At 40.7% G+C, this 27,445-nt stretch overlaps 1 protein-coding gene across 2 annotated transcripts in view; it reads left to right on the top strand.

Moving 5' to 3' along the window:
- Window positions 1-26,061, top strand: part of marchf5 (membrane-associated ring finger (C3HC4) 5) — a 38,370-nt gene extending 12,309 nt beyond the window's left edge. The window contains exons 2-6 of one of the 2 annotated variants that reach the window (XM_080450084.1): window positions 4,194-4,396; window positions 20,121-20,251; window positions 20,694-20,877; window positions 21,893-22,059; window positions 24,041-26,061. In XM_080450084.1, coding sequence (XP_080306210.1) covers window positions 4,194-4,396; window positions 20,121-20,251; window positions 20,694-20,877; window positions 21,893-22,059; window positions 24,041-24,157 — 802 coding nt within the window. In that variant the 3' untranslated portion in view covers window positions 24,158-26,061. Of the gene's footprint in view, window positions 1-4,193; window positions 4,397-20,120; window positions 20,252-20,693; window positions 20,902-21,892; window positions 22,060-24,040 lie in introns of both variants that reach the window. The other variant, XM_080450083.1, reaches the window with a different exon arrangement.
- Window positions 26,062-27,445: the final 1,384 nt, after the last annotated feature.

Raw genomic sequence — 27,445 nt, 5'->3', positions numbered from 1 at the left:
TAAAGGGATATTTCACTTTCAAACCCTCCTAATACAGAGGGGGCTTTTTCGATTATCTTATTATTATTATAATTCTTTTTTCTTTTATTGTATTTTTTTTTTTCAATTTCCCAAAAGAAATATTGAAAAAACACGGCCCCTCACGTATTAGGAGGGCAGTATGAGTCACCAGAACCAAGAACGGCTGTTTTCGATGAATCTAATTCAAATGGAGTTTGAAGTTACAATGTGTTTGTATAGGAAGGGGGCGTGTCTGATAAAATTAATATCATAAATACTATCTAAATACTGAATCAAGCAACTGTCTGGGGTCCTCACACGCCTGACGTAGACGTTAAAATGACCCCAAACATGTTTGAAAGTGAAATATCACTTTAAACCACACCATGGGATGTGTAAAATGGGTCTTCAATAGTTAATGTTTTATTATGAACAATTGAACATGCGATAACATTTGACATTTTTCATTCAATACATTTTACAGTTTGTATGCTGTCAAGTATGGCCAAAAAGTGCTATTGGCAAGACAGACTTTTTAGACAGAAAAAATTTAGCACCTCTATAGCATACCTTCTCTTTTTATTTGTGTATGAGTGAGCAAGCAAGCTTTCATTCAGCAGGGAGGGAGATATTAAAATATGTCTTGGCTTTGTTCCAGGATAACACATCAGTTCAGAGACTTTGTCCCATCGGTCTGATGAGGTAGACTCTCTACATCCACTGCATAGTCTAGCAGTGGTCTGACACTATTACACTATCACTCCCTCAAGGCACAGAGGTGAACTGTTGAATTTTCAGTTGGAGAAACTGCAATGTCATTTATAATAACTTAAGGCAATGTCAGGCAAACATAGCTCTCAAGTCCTAAGCAGTATAGTGAGAGACTAGCCAAAAAAGAGTTGAACAAAATGAGTCAATATACTGACAGGTTGACCTACATTCGCTTTGTTTAATCAGTCACTAGGCTGATGAATATAGAGCCAGTCAGATCAATGTATCGGTCTGGCTGATATATCTACCATTATTTGACTGCATGTGACCTGCAGTAAAAGCTCTTAGACATTCTTTGCTTGCTATCCAGATGGCCACTGGACTGTTTGTTTGAGCTTGTCTGTTTGTGTCGAGCAGTTCCTGCGGCGCTCTCAGATGTGCTCGACAAAGCATTCAGCATTACTGCTTGTTTGCCTATAGAGTTTTCATATTGATCTAGACAGATTGTTAAATAATTTTTATGCAGAGTCATTGGCCTACAGTTCTGCTGCATGTGTTCCATCTAGGCCATTCAGTGAACAGTTATTCAAATGACTTTGATCATTACCACCACTATTATCATTCCATCAAATATTACAAATTGGTCTATCCAATGCTTTCCTCTTAAGAAAGTACTCCACCTAAGTCAGGTCTAAGCCTAGGCCTTTAACTTGTGTTTTTGAAAAGCTGACTTTGTTTTGATGACTGCCTGCTGTTTACCCCTAGGGGGACAAGTAAGATCTCTTCTCTTCTCTTCTCTTCTCTTCTCTTCTCTTCTCTTCTCTTCTCTTCTCTTCTCTTCTCTTCTCTTCTCTTCTCTTCTCTTCTCTTCTCTTCTCCCCCAATTGCTATAGACAATACAGATGTTCCATCTTCTTTAAGATTTAAGGGAGATTTAAGTATGTATACTTCATTTCCTCCTAAACCCTATTTGAAACTATGGTCATGTTGTGTGGAAGGCTGTGTTCTTTGTAAACCCCTACCTAGTCTGTCTGTCTCTGGTCCAAGGAGAGGCTTTCTCTCCTGTCTGCCAGCACCAGAGCTTAGGGTATTTATCACTTCACTCTGCATTTAGAAAAGCAGAGGCGCTCTCTCTAATCTCACCAGTCCCCTTTTGTTGTTGTTGTTTTCCTTTCCTGATAACGCTTCATTTTCAAGTATTCAGGTGTTGGTTCACTGTGGAAAGCTAATGTTCTCCTTCTCCAAATTAATATAAAGTACTGAGATTTTAATGGGTTTCACACATGACGGTTGGTGTTATCGGTGTTATCCTTTCACAAATGTAGCATGCAACAGGAGAATGTCCATTTCAGATGCATTCATACGTGAAGGTAAATAATCTGTTTGATAAGGTGAGGGGTGGTGTCTGGGTAGTAGACTTACTACTCTACTCCAGCTTAAATAAAACAGCATGAGGGAGATGCAAGGAGGATCAAACGCAATCTTTTTTTAATTTATTTTCTTCCACAGAACATGACAGATGAATTGAATTGCTCGGCAAGCGGTCTCCCATTGTTGCACCCATGCAAAACACAAAGGACACATCTTTCCTACCATAGTAGGCCTAATGTAGACAATTAGCTACAACCTACTTTTCATCTAAACCAGGGGTTTTCAACTGATTTTGACCCAGGGACCACCATCCTGAGTAAGAGCAACCTGGGGACCACCACTATTGTGCGTGGTGGGTCCATCATAGACCCACCCCACACAATAGTGGTGGGGGGTTCATGCACCATAAGGAGCTGGAGAAAATAGCTAAGACGCGCGAACGCTGGAAGCGAACGCAGCCCTATTTAATTTTTTTGTCTTTTTGAAATTGTTATGTTTTGTATTTACGGACTTCCGTGTTAATAATCCGTGTTATTTCACCGTGATGGGGAGAGCGTCGAGAGAAAGTGACGTGACTGCCTCCGCCTCGTATTGAAGTTAATGGGGGGGATTTGGTTCTCCTATGCACGGAGTTTCTGAGTTCCTACTCATCTATGCACGGCTCCACTCTGACAGCAGTAGGAAAGAGTCGTTTGTTTGTTTCACTTATGTTTTCACTTATGAGCCATTTATTTTATCAGTGACTTTTCTTTTTTTTTCCCATTTATTTTTGTATTGAATTTTTCAGAACATGAAAACAAACATACAAATACAAACATATAAGGGGAGGAAACTGTCTCTACTTGGTCATTGACTATTATGCATACGTATAACCCATACACTTGGTCACATCTTAAAAACCGGTGAACAAGAAGTCCATTAATGGGACAGATTCAACATACACCTCATTCAATATGGCCAATCAAAGAAAATAAAGGAAATTCAATTAAAATAACTGAATTCAAATAAAATCTGGTCATAAGGTAGAGACATGAGTAAGCCATTTAAACCAGTTGTCCATGAAGACTTCAGTTTGACCTCTAAAGCTAAATGTAATTCTCTCCATAATAAATATACTATAGATTAAATCAATCCACTCATTTATAGTTGGTATAACGTTCGTAAGCCATTTTTTAGTTAAGGCCTTTTTGGATGCTACTAGTAATACCCTTAGCAAATATTGATCCTGCTTTGTACACTGAAGTTCTTCTAGATCAGCAATATCAGTGACTTTTCAACTCGACACGAATAAAAAGCTGAATGAATGAACTGGATTTCAGTTATCTTCTCTCTCTCTCCAAACACTGTGGACATCAATCACTTATCAATGTCACTCACCTCGGGAGTAGGGGAGGCTCCTCGACAATAGCGTCATCAACACGGCCACTCGCTCAATGTAAATTCATCGGACTATGACCGCGTCCATTCACACATTGAGCTGTTTCGGGCTCAATCGGATATTACACAGACTTAACTCAAGGGAGCTGTCAGCTACTGAGTCGGACATTCATGCATACAGCCCCACCGTTTAAAGTCTGGGAAAGTTCCATGTTACAGTGCATGTGTGAATGAGGCTTTTGATAGACCCTAACAAATCAAAGATATAGTAATAACGTGGATTCATTGACTGCCAATCACGTAGATCTACGCGAACCGCTTTAAAGCCGCCACGTGCCAATCGCGTAGATCTACGTTTTTTTTTTTAGTGTTTTTTTTTTTCCAATTTCACCCAAAGACCAAGGAGATATGATTAGTTGAAGATCTAGACTCCTATCCACTTCCTTGTTAACTTAAAACTTAAAAATGCTGTATTTCGGCTCCTGAGTACTTTTTTTTTTCCAATGAAAAACTCTGGCACTGGCTAAAAAAATATGAAAATAATTCTGGCAGTTAATGTGTTAAGAAGCCAGACACAAAACTGAAACCAGTCCTTGTGTGTTTGCGAGCGCACACACAATCCTTAGTGTTTGTATCCATTTGTAAGTGTGTCACAAATGCATTTTTACTCACTTTGTACACTCTTAGAGTTAAAGTATTAACACTGCAAATTTTACTGTGTTTGGTGAGTTCAGGAGCTGCTGGGTGTGCTTTGCCACAGACGAGGATGACCGCACGGCAGAGTGGGTACGTCCCTGCCGCTGTCGTGGCTCCACCAAGTGGGTCCACCAGACGTGCCTACAGCGCTGGGTGGACGAGAAGCAGCGTGGCAACAGTACGGCACGAGTGGCCTGCCCACAGTGCAATGCAGAGTACCTCATCGTCTTCCCCAAACTGGGTAGGTTACATCTCACAACATGGACTGGGGCAGGTGCACGGGAAGCAGACTTAAAGACCAGCTGAAATGAGGGGCGGGGGGGTCTGAGGAAGAGCCCCCCGGCTCAAAACGTAACCGCCATTAAAGAAAAAACCTGGTGGCTTTCTGGTGTGCAGATTTTATTATTTCATGTTGAGTTTTTGATCCAGCACCCATCCCAGCAGGACAGGATGTGCGTGTCTTTTGTCAATTTGTGACACCTTTTCCACAGAAACAAACATCCCATTTGTCTTGGCTATTATGTTACACTTGTTTGGTTTTAATTGGCATACTTGATGTCAGATGCGCTCAAATTGTATTATTCTTTACTCAGATCCACTGAGTACAGAAGACACAATTGTTCATCGATTTTGCTTTAAAGAACTGATGTCTATTCAAGCCAGTAAGGTAATAGCTGTGATGTGATGACAAGTATACTGGTTTTCCCTCGACGGTATGGGAAATCAGAGAAACTCTATGGTGGACGGCTGGTCTAGACAGCCCTTTCAAAATGTCATGACAGCCCTCAATTCTCCATCTGTTGCTGTCACAGTAGCAGCATTATGAACCAATTTTCCCTGTTAAGTGGGAGTGTGGAGGCAGTCCGTTGAGGGCACTGTCAATAGGCACTCCCTGTAACTGTACCACAATCTCCAAGAACCATTCAGTTTGTTTTGCCTGAGTGCATGTTTATTTATTTCCAGAGCCAGCATAGGTTCTGTGGTGATCTGGGTAAATACTCCTTTTCAGCCTGACGAAGAGCAGAAAGGCCCCCTGCTTATTATTCCACCGCCGGGCTCAAGGCTGATTGACAAAACAGCAGTTTAGAGAAGTTCCTGCTCTCATTATCCCCGACACGTCATTGGGACTCGAGGCTCCAATTGTTCCCAGGCACCAGCGCTGAGTCATCCGGTAAACACAACATCCGCAGCAACGCTCATATTGGCAAGGACACCGTTTCACACTGTGTCACATTCCTCTTCTCCCTCCCTATAGACGCTGTTACTTATTTTTTGTGGTGAAAAATAAATAAAATTATAATTATGTATTTTGATATTATAATTACTGCTTGTTGTACGTACCATCAAAGTGTGATATCACACCTTTTTGATCTTCAGATTGTTGGTTTAGCGGGTAGCCATACTTACTAATCGATTGAATATATATTTCGCAGTTTTCCCCTAAAGTCAACAGTTATTCATTTGACAGCCCTATAGCAGTTGCTAAAATATGTCATCATACTGCATAGAAGCAGAATCCACAGAAACGAGAGCTAGTGTCTTTAGCAATTCCTGTCAGTGATTACAGATAGTAAGCCCTGTGACCCATAGTAGTCCAGTGACTCTGAATTTCACTTCTGCATAACAATGACATAAGAGCCAATCCTTGTGCAACTGGGTTGGACTAGGGATGCACAACTAATCCAGAGTAGAGGTGCAACAGTTAATCGAATTAAACGATTTAATCAAGTATTTAAAACAAATATTTTAATAAAATAATAGATAAAAAAAAATACTGAAAATAGCAGATGTAAGCTCACAACGCATAGCGTTGCGAAAGGTTTTGAGCTTGTAGATAGGCTATTTTAAATTAGGGCTTAAGTGGTTAATTAAATCAATCAACTTATTCGAGTATAATTTTTTTTTAAATGTTAATATATTAACTCATTGAGTGCCAATAACGTGTTTCACGTGTTTTACCGCTATGGTGCAACGTGCCATTAACGTGTTTCACGTGTTTTTGAAAATAAATAAATAAAATTTTTTTTTAAAAAAATATATATTCAAAACCCAAGATATCATTATCTGAAGATTTGCAGCTCCATCCACTCCTTGTTTAACTTATAACTGAAAAAGGCTGTATCTCGCTTCCTAAGCACTTTTTTTTTACTTTGAAAAAAAAAAAGAAATCAAAATCGTACTGGCCAGAAATAGCCAGAAATAATTCTGGCACTCAGTGAGTTAAAAAAAGATTTAAACAAAAAATCACTGTTCTCGCTATAGATACTCGATATTTGCAGCCCTAATCAAAAATAATTGAAAAATTGTGAATGTGATTTTATATTTAACAATATAAAATCATAAACACCTTATTTGGCAGTTGCTGCACCTTGCCCGTGTCTCCTCTCCAGTACACAACAGTTAATAAGCAGATTACATTGTACAACCCGTCTCCCCATCCCTCAGGCTCAAAAAAAAAATCACAGAGGTCATTATAATAAACCACACACAACCAGCCCAATGAGCAGCAAAGATGTTAAGAAAATGTTAGAAATGTATTTTCCCACCAAAAATGTTCATCCCCAATAATTGTGATTAATAATAGTCATTACAATATTAAGCAATATAAATCAGGATTATACATTTTGACATAATTGTGCAGCCCTAGTTTGAGAGAGAGGAGAATGTGCAATTTGAGAGTGGGAGCTGGCTCTTTGACAATGTCGGGGTTCGCAGGAGTTCTGGCTCGGCAAGTAAACAGGTTGGCGTGTATTTATAGTGACCCGGGCAGTGCTGTCAGTCACCTCACTTGCTATAAGCAGCAGATTCAGTTATGCCTTGAAGGTGCCAGTGAGTGAGTGATGCTGCTGGCATCAGTGATTTGCTCCCTACAAAATTAAGGTCAATAATATGGTGTCACAAGCAATCCAGATCGTGGATGACCTTCTCCACCCAGCTCACCATCTTTTTCAGCGTATCCCCTCTGACAGAAGGTACAGGTCTCTAGGAGGCAGGACAGAACGGCTTAACCAGAGCTGCTTCCACAAAGCCATACACAGTAAAATCCTTGGGGTTAATTTAACTCTGAGCGTGTACAAATGGAAGAAAATGGACAATTACGGGTCCATTTGGTTCCAGTTGTACTGTTAAAAATGGATAAATTAACCCATTTTTGTTTGATAAATACACAAAAGTATGTCCAATTGTATGTTATGTGGCATTGTGTACAGTATGTTTTTTCCCTATGGTCCTCTATGTTTGCACTGGTTTTGTGTGCACGTGGTGTATGGTTACAGCCTTTCCGTCTGAACAGAGATTAATTCCACCAGCCTAGCCGTGTAGTAATAAAATAGATCATGAAAACTTTGAGAGACTTTGGAGGTAATGGACAGAATGGACTCTATTCACAGCGGGTGTTTTGACATGTCATAGAGTGGGTAATCACAGCTGAAGGTAATGACGTTAATTCAGGGTCTGTTTCATTTACCTGTGTTTTCAGTTGTCCATGCTGGTGGTACGCATCTAAATGAAACATGCCCTGAATTAATGTCACTAGTGCAGTGCCAGTTGGTTGAACATGGCCGTTGGGAGTACATGGCTATTGCGATATTAAGTATGTTCTCATTAAGACTACAGATATGCTCTAAAAGTCTGAAAAACATGCATTTCATTTCATTAGGTCTTTAACTTGCGTAAATCCTTGTTTTGTCTTGGAGACAGGTTCTCTGAATGTCATCAGTGGTAACTCTGCACCTCCATGGAGTCTTTGATTGGTGAATTTGAATTACATTTCCTCCTTCCTCTTTCCTTGCTGGTTGGATACATTTTTGGGCTGATATTGTTACCCATTATGCAAAAGGTGGGCAGTTAGTCTTAACTGCAGTAACCTTTTTTTTTTGTTCAAGGTTTTTTTATTTTATATTTTCACATACAGGTCTATAATAATGAGTATACAAAAAACAGTGAATGTATGTTAACCCTCCCACCCCCCCAAAGTTCCCGCTCCGAAAGAGCCACAACCCTGGTTTCTCCTTGTACCATTAAAACAAAAGACAATACAGAAAAATAAGACACAATTGCAATGAAAAATGAAAACAAGTCAGAAAATAAATAAAATGTACACAGTAGAATATATATATTATTAAAGAAGGATTTTAAATGAAGTTAAAAAAGAAATATATATATATACACAAAAAATATAATACAAAAACAAATTCAGTGGGGTCAATTTATGGGTCATTAATGTCAGCAGCTTTCAGTCTCTCTATATATGTTAAAAAAGGTTGCCAGATGGTGTAAAATTTCAGAGCACACCCCCTTGTGGAGTAGCGAATTTTCTCCAAAGTCAAATGATGCATAACATCATTAACCCATGATTTGAAAGTTTAATTGTGCAATTTTAACCAGATATTCCCATTTCATTGTTTTAGCCTATGGCAATACAAATTTAAAGGAAAATAATAAATGAAAATCAAGTATTGCTTAAACAATGTTCCGTTATGGAAATATTATGCACTAAAACTGATCCATAATTTATCGCGTTCCAGTATGCCCTAGATTCTAGCATCATCATTTACATCCTGCAAACGTGAGTAATTCTTCAGTAGATTGCTTATATAATATCCTTCCATGTTTTATTAGCCTATTATTTGGTCCTGTGACGTTAAACATAAATTCTTTCTAATTATTTAGCTAGACATGAGAGCAATATTTCATTCACGTTCAGTGGATCCATCGCACGAGGGACTCGCTTGCCAAATACACTGATCTACAAGTTGTCAAAGCTTGCAGATCTGTTCATTTTGAGAAGCGAAGCTGTTGAACCTGTACTATGGCGTTCTCAGCACAGTGAGGTTCGTTTCACGTTGTATATTTCCAGTTGCCTTTTATGATGTCAAATGTAGTGTGGAACGATGCAAATGGGGTGCACGTGAATGAGCTTTTTAATTACGAACTGGTGGGATTCATCATCTGATACCTGTGATCTGCACAAATGAAGGCTTTACATAGCCTTCGTGAATTGCACGTCGGTCTTTACTTAAAGAAATCTACACTAAATTATAGTAGGAAGTTTAGGAACTTTACGAAGAGCTTTGTGAATGAGGCCCAATGCTTCTGTGCTTTTCCACCGTCCGCCACATCATTTCTTTTTCTTTTCTTTTTTTTCTCCATCATTTCTATGAGGTGAGCTATTCTTGGCTGCGTTCTTTGCATCACGAGTCGAGAACCAAGAATTGTGGCCCAGAAGGTTAAACTGTTTATTTTCAAACTCATCAGCTCTCTCTTCTTCCACAGTGCAGCCTACTCTGTTTTTTTGCGTTGCTTCCTTGTGTCTTTTAATGCTCTGCCGGTTTGGCCGACAGCTATAGGGAGGATTGTGTGATGGATGAGTCAATGGTTTGTTTGGAAAGGGAACCTCCTCTCAGCTGTGGCCGTTTGGCTGACTGATGGCATCCTCAGAAAGTGGTGTAGTGGGCTTACGCCACCATCACTCATCATTTACAGAGGCACTTCTATAAGGGCTTGTGTTACATTTGTGATTTGGCCGCAGGGGAAATGTCTTTCATGGCCCTTCACTTTTATACAACAGAAAGATTGAGAAAATTGTGTGGAAATAGGCTCCACGTCAAGATGCTTAAGCTTCAAGTGAAGTTTTTCTCAGTGATATGAGGTCTGGCAAGGTTCAGAACAATCTTCTAGTAATCATTCAGAGGTCTAGACTCTAGAGAGAGGGGTGGGAAGTGTGATGGGTTATTAGATTTGGGGAAAGGGGGCATCCGCTTATCCCTCAGAAATTGGTATTTCTCTGGCCGTGTCCACTAAGAGAAATTGGGCAACAGATGACTAGAAATGGGAAGAGAGGGAGGTAGAGCCAAAGGGCACGAATGAGCTCGAATGAGGAACAAGAGGGGCTGAGCTCTGTAGAGAGACTGTCAGATAGATACACCACCCCACGATACACAATGAATGATGCTACCTTTGGGCCATCTGTTCCACATCCTGTTCATACTTTGAAAAGGACGTTGAAAACGTTTTAATCGGTATTGTGATTTTAAAAAAAAATCCCAACATCATCAAACACCTCTTCTGTTATAATGCTGGGGCAAATCTTTTAAAGGATATGACATCATTTAATGCCCATGGTCTGTATCTGGACAGGAAGTAGAAGAGCAAGGTGGTTAGAGCGCTCCGTGCCGAGCCTAGACCTATTGAGTTCACCTACGTTAACTCTCCTCCCAAATCCCATTTGCTACTACTACAGTATGTAAATTCCCACTGTGTATTGTGTAATATCCATTTTTGGCAACAACTCCAGTAGTGCCGTTGTCTGTTAGAACAGCGATTCCTAGAATTCAGTTTGAAACAAAAACACTGATGTAATAATGCGCAGGGCTCTAGCTCATAGCTCAATGGTAACGCTGGTCAGTACTGTAGAAAAGAAATTGCAATATATCGCCTTGCATACAATATTGCAATATTTTGCAATCTATCGTATCGTGACCCCTGTATTCTGATCACTGATACATATCGTATCGCCAGATCCATGGCAATACACGGCCCTATTTCCGGTACATTGCCAATGCCTGCTTCATTTTGGTGCGAGTGTCAGCCTGTTGGGGGCAAACACTAAAAATAGTGTTTAGAGAAGTTGTCAAATACACATTTGGGTTGATTGGTTTTTGTGAAAAATTGCAAGGTGCAAGATTATATCAAATAGAGCTTTGATATAATCAAAATATAATATTTAAATGGAAAAAGTTACACAGTATGACTTTAAACTAGACAGAGGTTGAGCCGGAAGAGTTGGGGGGAAATTAGGCTGTGGGTGCACTGTGCAGTCGAGGGGAGCAGCTTATCAAAGAGTGACGAAGCACAGGAGATGACTGAAGCAGATGAGTGTGTGTCTCATTTCTGCTGCAGGTGCTCTGTTGATGTTGACTTAAAAATAGCCCTGAGTGGTCATGTCGCCTCAGACTGCAGCAGACCAATCACAGAGCAGTGACGCTGGCACCTGGATGGGTTGTGTCTGTCCGTCTGGCTAGTGATCGAACCCCCCCCCCCCCCCCACCACCTTGTCCACCCACCCATGCACCCTTAGGTGTCTCCCTGTTACATTGACGCAACGTCTACTACTGTGCATCATTTGCAACTCAGTCTGATGATGATGATGATGATGCTTCAAGATTATAGAGACCATAATGTTTCTGCCATTCTCTTTTCAACTGAGTACAGCTTTGGTAACTAGATACTGTAAGAAGGATTGAGTGCTAAGCAGCATTTGGAAATATCTGTTATGGATTGTTTTAGCCTACTAGTGATAATAGCATATGGGTGGGGGGTCAGGAAAGTTGTGCAAATTGACTTGGAAATTGAAATAAAATATTTAATGAAAAAAGTACAGGTAATGTCTAAAATAGTACAAGTAAGGGATAATCTATGATGAGTCATGCATTTATCCCAAAATAATGCACAACGTGGAGGCTAGTTTAAATTACCTCTATGGAGTGCAATTATATTTTTTGACAACCGTAAGGCTTGTCACGGACTATTTGTTACATAAGTAGTATTTGCAAATGGAGTTTAACCTTGGTAGGAGTTTGACATTTCAACGACAAGGAAATTCAATGTGCTTAACATAAAACATTAAGCAAAGGAAGCGTATACCTTAAGCTGCTAACATGGTGTTTTAGGTGTAGTATGAAAGAGGTGGTATGTAGTGGCTTTAACTAATAAAGATGGAAGACCATATCACAGCACATCTCTTTTGGGATTTGTACCCTTTTTAGGTGTAGCAAGCAATCTGAAGATGCAGGCTAGACATGAGCATTTGTTCTGCTTTAGTGCACTTTTGAAGAGGGTAGAGGGAGTAGCACTGTCTATTTTGCTGCATCATTGCTGCAGTCTTTTGCCTTTATTGTATTGTTGCTCTGCAATCTGTATTATGGTTCATGCAGATGCAAGGGTATAATATTTATGTGTATGATTTACATAGTACACAGTGAGCCAACTGCTTCCGTTTCACAACATATATGGTTTTGGAAAATTCTTCAAATTCTATTCCGGTCAACGGAACTTCAATAGTTTTACATTGTGTGGTATTTTGTGAGACTTTTTTTAAATTAGTCTTCACACTCATGTCAGTGTTGCTGCTTGGCGGCACACCGGGACGACAGCTCAGCTTTCAATCTGGGTAATACAGAGGCAAGACTGTGGACGGGCCTCTGACACGGTTGTCCTCTGTGCTGCTGTTGAGGCTTGCTGATTTTTTTATGAGCCTGATGAATGCGTCAACTAGTGGATGGGCGGGGGCATTTCTATTAACCTGTGTTTCAGTTGTGTTGATTGATTGGTAACGCAGGAGAAAGAGAGGGAGGCTAGCTACACTGCTAATCTATGCAGAGAGCAGGGTGGCTAGTACAATGTATGCTGCGTTGGTTCTCTTGCCATCAGCAGCTGCTATGGAGCTAGAGCCAGCGTATCGCGCTAATGTGGCCAGCAGTATAAATTCGAGGTTGGTGTGTCCTTGCCGCTACTCTTCCCCTCTGCTCTGGCTTGAGAGAGTTAATAAGCCAGCTGGAACGGAGTACCAACCTGCATGCGCACTATGGAGGATTTGGGATGCAATTGCACTTTTCCCCCCTGGTCTCTGCCCCCACACACCTCCCCTCCCTCCTTTTTAATTATCTTAATTATGGAATCTGCTGCCAGTGGCTGAAATGAATTGCTCAGCTCTATGCCCTGCCAGTGGCCATTAAGGGCGACCTAGTTCCCCTCCGTCTGCAGTGGTGTAATGCTTAGGCAGGGAGAAAGTGGAAGGGAGTGAGTGACACCCACAGCCACAACACCAGAGGGAGCGACCACGATCTGGTTCTCCCCAAATTTAGAACAAACATGGGAAACTTCTCATTCTACTACTCTGCCACCACAATGTGGAATGCCCTGGCACCATCCATTAAAGGATGTGTATCACTGGTTTCTTTCAAAATTGGCCAGAAAAAACATCTATCAGACGGTCACAAAGGGAGCTAGTTTTATTTCCCTTCGAAAAGAGGTGTCTTACACTATCGGCGTTTTCCTTTTCCCTTTTTCTCCTTTGTATATTTGTTGATGACATGTGTTAATGAGTAACATTTGATGCTCAGTTGATTAATTGAATACATAGGACCACAATGGAAAGAAGTCCCCAGGACTTGACGTTTTTGTGTTATCGTGTTAGCTTGAATGTCCCACCGTGCTGTTTACATTTCTGTCTAATAACCTATTCAATCAATCGATTCCAACGCTGTCATCAGGATATGCCAGATTAATGTGCTCAAGCGCACAAGATCATTCTGGTTGGCAAACACCTGTGCACTTAAGTACAACCCTGGAAAGTAAGAGAAATTCTGGCAGTGCACAGGAGGGGCCACTATGTTCATGACTAACTTTACTTAGGAAATGAAAGTCTGACATTTTCCTGTCAGTAGTTCAAAAGTGCCAAATGGTCCCTGCTCCCTTTTTTGTCTCTGCCTTCTTCAACAGGTGGACTGGATCTCTTCTTTGGATACTGCCTCTAAAGGTCCCCACAAAAATGGCTTCTAAATTCCCGGCTTTTATTTAGTGCGCATTCACTTGATGAAATAGAAAGCGTGCCCAGCCACTAACATTAACCCTAACCCAAACAACGAAATTAAACCATGCTCATTTACAAACTATTTACAAACTGTACTGTCTGTGCCTGCCTTTAACCCCAGAATACCCAGTGGGTCCAAGAAAACTTGAAATAAAATGTGGGTATATTATTCTCTACTACTATTCTCTATTATCTACTCTTTTCACTCAAGTGGCAAATGTGGGAACTGGAGTAGTTATAGCTATGAAAATTGTATTTTCTACTTGAACCCCTGACAAACCACAAAATGGTTAGGTGGTATTCATGTATAGAATCTCAATCTACAGATCTTAAATAAACAGTTACGGGACTTCGCTGTCGGAAATGCCATGACATAAGTGAGCCAATGTGGGAAATGCCACGAAGCCAACTTTAGTAGAGAAAGATTACTTGTATCCTTAACCATCACTGTTGTAAACGATACAACTTGATAATTCCAATTTGTTCTCTACAGACTATTGTATTATAGAGGGACCAATCAGACCATGTATGATGAACATGAGGTTGCAAAAATAATTTGCCTTTGAACCCCTATCTTTCATAATTATACTAGAAATTATTAAGTGCTGGCATAATATCTAGTTAAGGCTACTCCAGTCTAGGTTTTTAACCAAATGTGGGTCAAAAGTATTTACATTGGCAACTACAGATGGGTGATAAGTAAAAGGAAAAAACTGTGTGTGTGTGTGTGAGTGAGTGTGTGACACTGTTGGAGGACTGTGCTGGTGAGGGTAGAGAGTGCTGCCTAACACATCAGTCCAAAATCTCCCATTGGTGTTCAATTGGGTTGAGATCTCGTGACTGTGAAGGTCATAGCACAATATTCCCCATGCCCTGTAGATGGGGGCATTGTCATCGTGGAATAAACCACTCCCATCAGGATAGAAGTATTAATCATAACCTTGTATTGATCTGCAGTGACCCTTCCCTCCAATGACTCTTTTCCACTGCATGGTGCTGGCTCAACTTGACTGTACTAGTCTTTTTTGGTTTTCCGTCTGCCAAAAGTTGTGGATATTTTTTGAGGTATCACCTCCGTCAAGGTTCCTAGCGAGCTGAGGTGATACCAAAAGGTGATGTGAAAACACTGCAGACTACTGATTGTCAGAGAATCATCACTAGCCTTGTGCTGTCATGACAGACTCCCCTATACTAAGTGCATGGAAGCTCCCAAAGATTAAAAAAATATGTACAGTATATTGTTTTAAACTTGCTGTTGTAAATGTGCAGTGAAATATTGAGCGACTACATGTCTATTTCAGACCTGTACTGTTCTCTTGGTATACACCACTCGGCCCCTTGTTGAGAAATGAGAATATGGTGAAGGATGACTCATCTGACCATATAACCCTTTTCCACATCTCTGTTCCTATGGGTTTTTTGTTTTTTTGCATCACTGAACTCTCAATTGTGCATTCATCTTTGTAATGAGGGGTTTATGCACAGCAACCCTACAATAATATCCCTCTTATTTACTTGTCGAGGGGCTGTTCTTGCCTGGCATCTGATGTGCACAGTGGGACTTCGGTCGGACCAGCCCGTTGGGAACGGTACCGTTGGGAACACATGCACCCTCCTCATGTACACGTTGTTCCTGTTAGAGTACTCATTGTTCCTTAGTGCAGTACCCATTATTATAGTACCAGTCTATGTATGAAGGCCAGTCTATGTATGAAAAACAAAACCGCATTTGATTAAGCCTTAAAGTGATGTACAATCTACTGTGTTTCAGATTCAGTGGCCAAGAGTAGGACATTTCACATTTGGTATGTTGGCCATAGGTTGTCCTACTGTCACCTCTTCATGCTAGTCCCTCTGGTGGCGTATCTTCCCCCTGACTCCTGGGCCAGTTATTAATAGGTCCTGGATAGGGCCCGTCTGAGTTAGGGAAATCTGGTTGCCTATCCCACAAATAACGGATGATTTCTCTGGAGAAGCCCTGGAATGCTAGAGGGGAGGAAGCAAATAGAATCAGCTTTTTCCCTTTTTTTTTTAAAGGTTCCTAGTAGTTGTGATGGTGGTTTGAAGCCATGGTGTTTTTGTAGTTTTTTTTATCTTTTGAGTACAGTATGTCCACACATAGACTAGTATTTTTTAAATACTAGTCTATGTGTGTGTATGTCCCTATACACAGCCCGGTCTGTCTTTAGATACAGTACCTCAATACAATTATACAATGTGATAAGAGAGAGAGATCAGAGAACAATGTGTAGGCTATTATGTCTTCTTTTATTTTCTGCTTGTCCATCCGGCTCTCATTGAATTCAATGCATTCCGTCTGGACTTTTCTTTTTGTCTACAAAATTCAAATGTGAAATGAATAAATATTTCTCACCTAAAATGTCATCAGAAGCTGTTTCTGGTTAGGTGAAATATAGATAATTAACAGAGAAACAGTCATTTTGGTCTTCTAGGCCAGTGGTTCTCAAACTTTTTCATGTCAAGGACCCCCAAATTGACACTTATTAGCCCGCGGACCCCCATTTGAAAAGATAAGCCAGGGACCCCCATAAGAGAAGATTTGTACAGCTCTAGCAGTGATTCTCAACCATTTTAATTTCAAGGACCCCCAGTTTGACATGCATTAGGCTAAGGACCCCCATTTAATGGCATTTATATCTCTGGGATCCCAATTTATATTGTAAAATCAATGTCAATGTAACTCTGAGAGTGTACAATTGGAACCAAATGGACCCGTTAGAGAGAGAGAGAGAGAGAGAACATCTCAACCTATTGCCATTAACAGGGATCGACCTATTGCCATTAACAGGAATCGAACCCTCAACCATCGGACTGACAGGCTGAGACACTACCTGTAGTGCTATAGCTTCGTCCAGGCAGATGTTGTCTGTTGAAGATCATAAACTTTTGCCTTCTGTCATGAACCAAGCCCCTGGCTGAAACTGGTGAAAGTAGCTGATCTACAAGCTCAGAAACACGTTGCTATCTGAAAAGTTGTGAGATTGTAGATTTTCACAATGAAATATGTCATACATTGAAAAAACACACTCTCAAATAAGCATTTCATGTTATATTTAACTATTGCACATGTATTCATTGATACAGTCTTGTTGTTTGCAATGCACTTTAAATGAAATCTGCACCAAGTGAGGCTTGAACCGGCAACCTTGAGGTTGTGAGGCATTCATTTAAGCGGGAAGCCATTGGACCAACAGACCTGATCTATTGAAAACGGAGGTCAGACAGATGATACCATTTCACGCAAATAGCTGGAAAATCTTGGGTTTAAGTGTTTTTCAAACTGCTCAAAATTGCGGACAATCTAAGGGCGGAGCTTACTGGTCAAAGCGATAGATGTGTTCCTCATGAGTCGAGGCACAAGTGTAAGCAAGTTTCACGACTTTCGGCCAAACGAGGCATGACTTTTGCTTTAAAAAAAAAAATGCTATAGCGCCCCCCTTTGGCCAATTGGAGTGAGATTGGTTTCAGTGATATTTGGAATGACCCTCAACCTTTCTGCAAAGTTTCAAAGAAATGTGAGTCTGCATGTATGTGCTAGGGGCAGATGAATAATTTTCATAAAACTGCAATAGTTAAAATCTATCTCCTCCTGGGATTTTTGAGCAATCTGCACAAAAATGAACTTTGGACCTCTGCCGACATAACGATGGGAGCGGATTTTTTCTAAGTGAAAAAATGCAGAAGTTATGAGCCAATGACTGTGTTCATATAATTCAGAATGGTGGGAGATCTAAAGGTCAGAGGTCAAAAGTCAGAGGGTGAAAGTTGTTCAGCATGAGGAGACGCATATGTGTATCCAAGTTTCATGGCTCTAGGTCAAACAGGGCATGAGTTGTACCTGTTCAAAGTTGGCATTTTCAATTGAGTGCTATAGCGCCACCTTTGGACAAAAGATTGTGAGAATTATTTCTTGATAGTTTTTCATGACCATCTACCATATGGTAAATATCGTAAAAAGCGACAGCACGGTTCAGCCAGAACTGCGAAAAGTGGCAGACTCGGAAGAATACAGGGAACATTAAGACGGGTCCAGAGCTGAGCTCTGATCTATTGAAGACCATATTGAAGACCATGCTTATAATTCGAAAAGACATTATTAGTATCTCCGTCCACACAGTGATGCAAAAACAGATTTTTTTTAGGACTAAGGAGGGAAAAACGCATAACAAAAAAAATCTTGTTTTATTATGAACATTCATAATCAACAATTCACGATTTTTGTAATGAACTTTTAAATGAAACAATACAAATAATGCATACAAATAAAATACTAACAAGCAACTAGTAAAAGTTTAACAAAATCATCATGTTTAAAAGGCTGATACATAAGCTCAATAAACACGTAATTGCGACTTAATTAATCATGATGGACAAGGAACTTTGCTGTCTTTCTCCTTCAATATCACTCATAAACTAACACACACACCAGTGTTTGTGTGGAGGGACACACATAGTCACAGGAAATGTGTCTTTGGTATATGAGCAGACATTACATAATAGGCTGCACGACACTCAAAATGCAAATGTTAAACCATGTTACGTTATGTAGAATAGAATTTCAACACTTTGGACGCTCAGTACACATTGGGACATGGTCAAACTCTTGTGTATTTGCCCAACTTTGTCATGTTGATTAGCGTCATATCTCAACTGTCAACTACCAGTAGAGTGGTTTAGGCTAAACATCACCTGATCATGATTGCCAAAAAGAACAGATCTATAAATCAGTAATACATCGCGATACGTGACATCAACAGTAGAATGTGAATGAAGCCATGAATACAGTGTTCTTATCATCAAGCATCAACTGTTTTTTTTATTTATGATTTTTTATTTTATTTTTAATCTCGACGTATTGATGCCAACTGGGCATCACAGTTCTTTCTCCTGTCACTCGACCTGCCCCACATTCCAAGCCAAAAGGTTTCCAGCACAACCCCATACCTGGCGTGCTCGGAGTGGCGTGGTATGCCGGAAAGGAAGCAAGTTCATGTTTCAGTGTTTCCGCATTGTTGAGGTCACCTTCCTTATTGCAGCTGAGGGGAGTGACTGGAGAAAGCTGTTTGCTTTGTGTGAGTTTCCTTGTCCCCAAAGTCACCTTTGTCTCACTGTACGTAGCACAATGACTTCAATGCCAGTACACACTGCATGTTAGGGAAGGAAGCTGACCTTTCTGACTGAAGGCCACAAATCCCCACATTGACCAACCTACAGTACTATCACTGTTTCAACAGCCTCGTATATTTTGAGAAAAGAATAGTCTTGTTTCCTGCCTAAGCAACTGATACAGTAGGCCTGTTGCTGCTGTTGATTTTCCATCATGCTTATGGGACAAGGGGTAGACTAGGTGTGTTTGCACACTGTGTGTGTGTGTGCACCACCACCCCAACCCAGTACTGATTTATATTCGCAGCAGAGCAGCCATCTCATGACCCCTGCTGGACACATGCCGTTCAATGGCAGATGTCCAACCTTGCAGGCCCTCTTAACACTTGGGTTCAATAGTGTATCATAATAAAACCACAGGAATGTAGAAATGGCCATTTTTAACCCATTACTCATTTACTGCCAATAACGCATATATGCATTCTATTGAATCCATCACTTGCCTGCCAATAACGCATAAATGCGTTCTATTGAAGAAAAACATTTTTTTTTTTAAATTTGACCCAAAGACCAAGGAGATATGATTTTTTCGAAGATCTAGACTCCTATCCACTTCCTTGTTAACTTAAAACTTAAAAATTCTGTATCTCGGTTCCTGAGTACTTTTTGTTTTTCAATTAAAAATCTCTGGCAGCCAACAGCTAAAAATCTGAAATAACTCTGGCAGCTGGTGAGTTAAGACCTGAGGCCGATTCTACAAAATGTCTTCTAATTCCTAATGTTGCTATAGTATCAGCGGTGCTCAAACTTTTTCATGTCAAGGAACCCCAAAATGATGTGTATTTGGCCACGGACCCCCATCTAAAAATATTTTGTTCCAGGGACCCCCAGAAGCAAAGATTTGAGTTTCAAATGTTCTCTTTAAAAATATATATATTCAAAGATTTGCACAAACATTCAAAAATAGCAGATCTACAAGCTCTACAAGCAAGTATATCTGCTGTTTTTGAATAGCTAAAGAAATCTAAAATGACACAGATGGGTTCTCGGTCTTAATGGGTTAAGTGGAATGCCCCAATTGACAGTATATGCAGTTGTGATTGAAATACTAATTGTATTTGAGTTACAGGACGCTATTGATCTTAAATGTACTTGACATTTGCGGTCATTAACTCACACTACAGTAATGTGGTAGGTGTTAACACATCCAACTGAGCTTTTTCTCCGTTCTCTCTCTCTCTCTCAGGTCCTGTGGTGTATGTCCTGGACCTGGCTGACCGACTCGTCTCCAAGGCGGGCCCGTTCGCTGCCGCCGGCATCATGGTGGGGTCCATCTACTGGACTGCTGTCACTTATGGAGCTGTCACCGTAATGCAGGTGATAATAGCGTTTCAGTGTTGGAGAATTCATTTTTTGATTTGCGCAATTTTGTATTGGCTTATTTGTCGTGTGTTTAACATTTTGCCTGACTTGAGCAGGGGGAAAGTGAATTATTACAGTTGACTTCCTTCATCTCTCATTTTCATTTCTTATCATCATTAATCTCCTTAGAGTCTCCTCAGACCTTGTTTTTCCTGTGGGGGTGGAAAAAGTTCCTGATGGGGGTTGGTGGGAGGCAGGCGGTAAGCAATTAAGGGTCAAGTGTCTTGCTCAGTGACACTTCGACATGTATTACTTGGCAGGCCGGAAGGGTAAGCAGTGACCTTCTGATTACCAAGCGTCCTCTCTACCCACTAAGCTACGGCCGCCCTATAGTAATGATTTATGTGCTGTGTCATATTTATTTGACAATATTCTGTCCCTTTCCTTGCCTTTCTAGGTGGTGGGCCACAAGGAGGGCTTGGATGTAATGGAGCGTGCCGACCCCTTGTTCCTGCTCATTGGCCTGCCCACCATCCCCGTCATGCTGATTCTAGGGAAGATGATTCGCTGGGAAGACTATGTGCTTCGGCTATGGAGGAAGTACTCCAACAAGCTGCAGATCCTCAATAGCATCTTCCCAGGTCTTTATGCTTCATCATACAAAGGTGCCGCTCGCTGAAAATGGCTCATGTACAAACTCACAACACGTCACATGTATATTTTGGGTTATTTGGCTACTCAGCTATTTTGTGCAAGCGACACCATTGTTTGATGTTATACTCTATGTCATCAAAACTAGGCCATATACTGAAAACTATGTCAATAATAAGTCATACTATGTTGTCCAATATACTACATATTATGTATTATATCTTCACAAATTCACCACACTGTGCTATGTCATCAGCAATACCACATTCTATGTCGTTGATCAGTTGATGGTACTTGAAAAATCTAAGCTTATTCTGCTTTTAGATTCAGAGTTGGTCTAAATAAGCATAAGAATGCTGTAAATGTTTAATGGTCTCTACAGTTTCACAGCATTTACACGGCAGTGATGAGAGACTCTCAGCCCTGTTTTCTTATAAAATATTGAAGAATGCTTCTTCCAAAAGCAAGTTCAATTAAAACTAAATTTATAATGAGTATGGAACATCAAACCAGACTGAGAAATATCACATTTAAAGGAAACATTGAAAACGGAGTGGTGGTAACTTGCTGACAGTGAATTCATTTTGTATCATATTTTATAACCATATAAGCACTGGAGAAAATTTAAATTAAAATGTTTGTGAACACAAACCGCATGTGCATGTACAGTATACACACTGGCACACGCATACATATACACATGAAGAGGCAAATGCCAGGCACCCTGCTCTGCTGGTACTGTCGGCGTCCTGAGGCAGATCACTGCAGGCAGATTTCTCCACTCATTAATCTCTTGTCAGAATTTAATAAAGAAATGCAAATCTGTCGCTAATATCTAGGCTACGCTTAAGCTCAATTCATACTTCATTGCATGACAGTGTCACATACCAAAAATAACAGATCTACAAGCTGACAACACATTGATCGGTTCTTTTTGGCAAACGACACCAAATATGAATTGGGTTTTATGTCATCCAACCAACCCCACTTCCTCTGGCTGCGCAGGGCTTGGCTGTCCAGTTCCTCGCATCCCAGCAGAGGCCAGCCCTCTGGCAGACCACGTGTCGGCTACAAGAATCCTGTGCGGCGCGCTTGTGTTTCCCACCATTGCCACCATCGTGGGCAAGCTCATGTTCAGCAGTGTCAACTCCAACCTGCAGAGGACCATCCTGGTGGGTACAGACAGACCTGCGGTCACTTCATTTAGCTAATGTAGGGTTGCAGCTATCGATTACCTTCTTAGTGATTGTTCTATCGATTACTGTTTTGATTAATCTAATCTAGCACATTTTTTAATTAAAAAAAAAATGTTATTTAACGAATGAACACAAAATCGATCTTTTATAATAGATTGATTAACCAATAACCACTTAGGCTCTATTTTATTCTTAGAAGTTTACTACAAGCTCACAACGTGTTGCATTGTGACGTGTTGTGCACTTGTAGATCAGCTATTTTCAGCATTTTGATTATCGATTTATATATCGTTGTTGTCCGGCAGAAACCAGCTAACTCCATTTTGACGCTTTTGCATTTTTTTCCATAAATCAGTGCTATTAAACACACTTTACGTCAAAAAAATATTGAACCAATGGAAAGTATTAAAAAGCGCTTCTGACAAAACAAGCTAACTCCATTGGAACCTCAAACTCTCTGCTAAACCAGATAACTCCACCAAAGGGGGTGGAGTTAGCTGGTTTTGCTGACTCCAGGCTCCACCCCCTTTTGACCTCCAACCTCATTGTGAGCTTGGAGGTCCATTTAGCTGTTCTTATCAATGATGAACAAAACCTCCTAACTCCACTTTTTGTTTTGTTTTTGGAGTTGGCTGGTTCCTGCCGGACAGCAGAGATATATTATAATTGATTAAATCGATTAGTTCGATTATCGGTTGCACCCCTAAATTAATGTAAAGGGCCTTATCTACAAATATCCATAGTAAAATAGCCTTTTCTCCCCTCATCTCCGGGGAGAAAAGCCTTGGTACAACCTAATGCAGAGCGTGTCTATAGGGTGGGACTTCCGTCGTATGTACGTCTTTTTCAACCAGTCACAACACCGGTTTCATGTGCAGGGAATGTAGACAGATCTGTAAAGCCTCAAAATAACTTCCTTGGGCGGTACTTCCGCCCAAGGAATTCCAGTACTTCCGTTTAGACGCTCATCCGGCTAGGGTCCCCGCCCAGCGTGGTAAAACATTGACGCACAGGGTGCACAGACCCCAGGATCGCGCAGTGCAAGGGGGGAAAAGCGTAACATATACGATACTAGACAGTAATGCCATACATATATCGCTTTACAAACATTACTTCTACCAGTGGGCCCAACCACATGCTGTGCATTCATGCTAGTGAATGAATAAGTGGCAGTATGAGCCATGTATTAACTATGCAACCGCTTATGTCAGTCACACACAAGACAAACACACAGCCCTTCTCAGTGCTTCACTGAGTGAATGTGGACAGCAAGGGTAACCAGAGTGGCAGGCGTTGTGTGTGTCATAAGAGCTGCTCTGAACATGATGTTCTTCTCCACTGCCTGCTCAGAGAGAGAGACATACAGTATGTGGGCATTCATTCAGGTTCCATTTGACCGCATGTAGCTGTGTTGCGAACCAGTGTCTATATTATACTCCATGGTATTAGTATTGAAAGTGCACTTAAAGCTACAATACAGAACTTGTTTTAAAGAATAAAACATGATTTTAACCAATCTGTATGGTAGAGTATGTTCTTACAACTTGCACATCTGTAGTGGTTGGAGGTGGTCTCCCTTCTCTCCAGTTGAGAAATTGTAATCCTGACGTCTGTTAGGACATGGCTGATTGACAATTAATTTGCAGGTCAATTGAGTCTCCTACCGGAGAGTCCACCGGTAATAAAATAATTGACTTAGGAATGCGACAAAAACAGAAATCTCTTTACTGGAAAAAATAGCAGAAAGCAGAAAAGGTTTCAGAAAAGTCGTCAGCGCACCGGATTGGACACTAGCTGTGCCACCATCTTTGTTGTAGTTTGGACAACATTGCAATTACAACTCTCAGTCGGGAGAAAACATAAAACTTGGATTGTAGCTTTAACTCTGTAACGTCAAGCAGTGGTCTCTTGCTCTTCCTTTAAGCTCCTCCCCTCCCCTTGTGTGCTTTACCTACAGGGAGGCATCGCCTTTGTGGCCATAAAGGGTGCATTTAAGGTGTACTTCAAGCAGCAGCAGTACCAGAGGCAAGCCCACCGCAGGATCCTCAACTTCTCTGAGCCGGAGGAGGCATGAAAGAAGAAGGCCCCTCCGGATGGGACAGGGACGTCTCTCACTCACACTTATTCCTGGTGGGGCGGGGCAGAGGATAACCCCATTGGACACACTGACTCCAAGCAGGAACTCTGGTGAAACTGGTGCCCGCCCCCCCCCCCCCCCCTCTCCCCACAGCCATTGTACTACTGCTGGCATTGACACTAGGATTATCACCACCACGCATTGTTTTTAATCTCTTAATGCTTTCGTAAGGGTGAGACGGATAAGACCTTGGACATTTAAACTTATGACACAAAGCATGCGTGGTTAAATCATATAGACACACACACACACACTGATAAAACACAGGAGTTTTTCTTTATCCCCCCCCCCCCCTCAGGCTTGTGACATGTTGCAGTAGCCAGGATGGATGTGTCTGAACAATCACATAACCATTACTTGTTGTATACTTAATGTATTTTAAGAGGATAAAGAGGAATATATATATATATATATATATGTATGTATGTATACATATGGGGGCAAGTGTAATTATAAAGTTTTATAATAAATGATTGTTTTATGTTTATTTTGCCGATTTGAAATGTCCCCTTTGCCAATGTGAGAGAGTGGTGGGGTTTCTATTCAGTGAGGAACATTCTTTGTATGGAATGTATTAGCGCTGATATATAATAATTTATGGATGATTAAGTAGAGTAAATAACTCCAACCACAAAGCTTTCAGCAACAAGAAATGTCATTTTATGATTTATCTTATTAGCTCCCATGAGGCATGAGTGCCAATCATCATCCTGTCTCCCGCAACTTGTCTGTGTGTACTATATATCCAATCACTAAAGCCTATATAGCACAAAATAAATCATTTATTTAACAAGATGACTTCAGAATAAGGATGAGAAGCTACAAGTAGGCCAATTAGCTGTGTTTGAGACCTCAAGTTACATGAGGGTCTGTTTTTTTTGGTTATTTTTTAAAAACACAATTGCCTTGTAAGTATTCACTTTATGTCTGTAGCTTTATCTCTTCCTTGGTCCAAATGTTCCTCTTGTGATTAGTTTGAAACTTTTGTTGCTTATGGATCACCACACCTGTTTCTTTTGTGACGCCCCCCCAGACCAGGTCTTTGTTGCAGATGTTGACAGTTGAAAAGTTGGGCGGGCAGCATGATGTTTGAGTTATTTATAAGCTGTTTGATGATGGGATCTTTCCAATGAAGAGCTTTTTGTATGTTTTCTTGGGTTTCACATGAGCCACACACTTCACTAAAGCCTAACAGAACCTTTTAACAGGACTGTAAACTGGTTGAAAGTGGAAGGCCATCTTCAGAGTGATATTGATGAGTGGCCTAGAGACGGGTTTTCTCTTAAGTAGTTCTCCTCCGGTTTGATTTTTGAAGAAGTTGACTTTTTTTATGTTCTATTCACATGAGTCCTTCATGGAGAGTACTCGATGGTCTAGGTGAGACTGGAGTGCATGACTTTGGTGATCTGTTCATCTGGTAAGCAAAATACCACACCATTTAGCCACTTATAAAATTAAAAGGTGTTATGTTCTTAATTCAATATAAATTAACTGCTTTGTTTTTATGGTTAATTAACTTTCCCCTGTATTTACTAATGTGTGGCAAACACCGGAGAACCAAACCATGCATTCAGTTGCGCTCTTTCCAGTTGAATACTTTCAGGCCATGGGACCATCTGAATGTCAGCTATCATAGCATCTAGCTTACACCTAATTCATAGTTCAAGTATAATTAGCCATTAGTTACGCGCCTCTAGAAACCTTAAAAATAGTACCAGTCAACCGTATATGACTTGTGAAAAGGCATGCCATAAAACTGACCACTTGAATATTAATGTGTACATCTCTTAACTGTGCCTGCCTGACGGGTGTCCTACGATCTGAAAATGTCTCTACTCGGCTTCTGTAAAAAGAAACAATAATCCATCTCCTGTATGCCAAAAGATGTATGTTGAAGTTGTGTAAATGTGTTGTACAGACATTTGCTTTTGAATTTATAGTTTCATGGCCAAGTCTGTGAATAAATGTATTTTTCCAAAATCTTGATGTGAGTGGGGTGGGTTGCATGATGAAGTAAATAGACAAGAGTTCCATTCATCAGCTACGCTGAGGTCTCTCTTATTCTTTCTTTCTGCTATCTAACCAGGAAATATGACTAACCAGCCTGAAAAAAGCACAACTTTGCACACAAATCCTTCCTCAACTGCTATTGTGGGCCAATAGGCCTGGAGGCTCTACAGCAACTGTCCAAAATTTCAAACTGGAAAATTTACAAATTAAGTCGTATGAATGTGCTTCACTTTGCAACTTTCGCCAAAATGTAGGCCCAAGTGAGCAGAAATGTTCATAACGCTTTGAGTTTGTAGGAATTATTAAGTCCATCACTGTCTTTTTGTCCATCTATCCATCTTCAACCACTTATCCGGAATCGGGTCGCGGGGCAGCAGTTCCAGCAGAGAGCTGCAGACTTCCCTTTCCCTAGCAACATTAGCCACTTTCTGCTGAGGGATCCCAAGGTATTCCAAGGCAAGTGCGGAGATATAATACCCCATCTGGTCCTTGGTCTGCCAGGGGGTCTCCCGCCAGTAGGACGTGCAGCGAGGACTTCCCTAGGGAGATGCTCGGGAGGCGACCGTACTAGGTTCGATTCTAGCTAAATAAACCTCCAATGTGCATGAAAAACGATACATTTTAATGACATTACTTGGGCTCTGTTTGCTTTCGTGCAAATCTGGGTGCAGGGTAAAAATAATTCTAACGGATGGTTTTAAAGATGAACCTAAATCTCAGTTGTGTCATAATGAACCCTGGTGTATCTGTAGATTCTGTCATTCTGTCAGGGGGAGAGATGTTTGCTGTGAATTTTCATCTTTTGACCTGTCACCTTTTCCTTCAACCTCAAATATGACCTCAAACATCTAATAAGTGTGAAAAGCCTGGTGAAGCAAGAGAAAAGCTGAGGCTGCACAAATTTAGGGTTGTGTGGGTTGGAACCTTGGTCCTGGTAAAACTTTATTTTCGGTCTATGTAGGCATAGAGCGCATGGAGACAGCCAACCTCCCTCCTCACTCTCTTTAAGCTTCGGTAGGAGCTTAAGAAATGTACATATTAAGCAAAGTAATCTGTTATTTATTTAAGCATTTTTATTTATAAAAGCACAGAAGATGCAAGTGAGAACAAACTACTTAGGTTACAGAAGCTGTCACTTTGATCATCAACTTCATGTTCAAATGTGTTTACCTGTAGTCTACAGGTAAACACATGATCTACAGGCTGTAGATCATA

This window comes from Gymnoscopelus braueri (assembly GCF_963280865.1).
Source record: "Gymnoscopelus braueri genome assembly, chromosome: 14".
Lineage (NCBI taxonomy): Eukaryota > Metazoa > Chordata > Actinopteri > Myctophiformes > Myctophidae > Gymnoscopelus > Gymnoscopelus braueri.
Note: the sequence above shows the minus strand (reverse complement) of the source record. Positions and strands in the feature narration are given on the sequence as shown.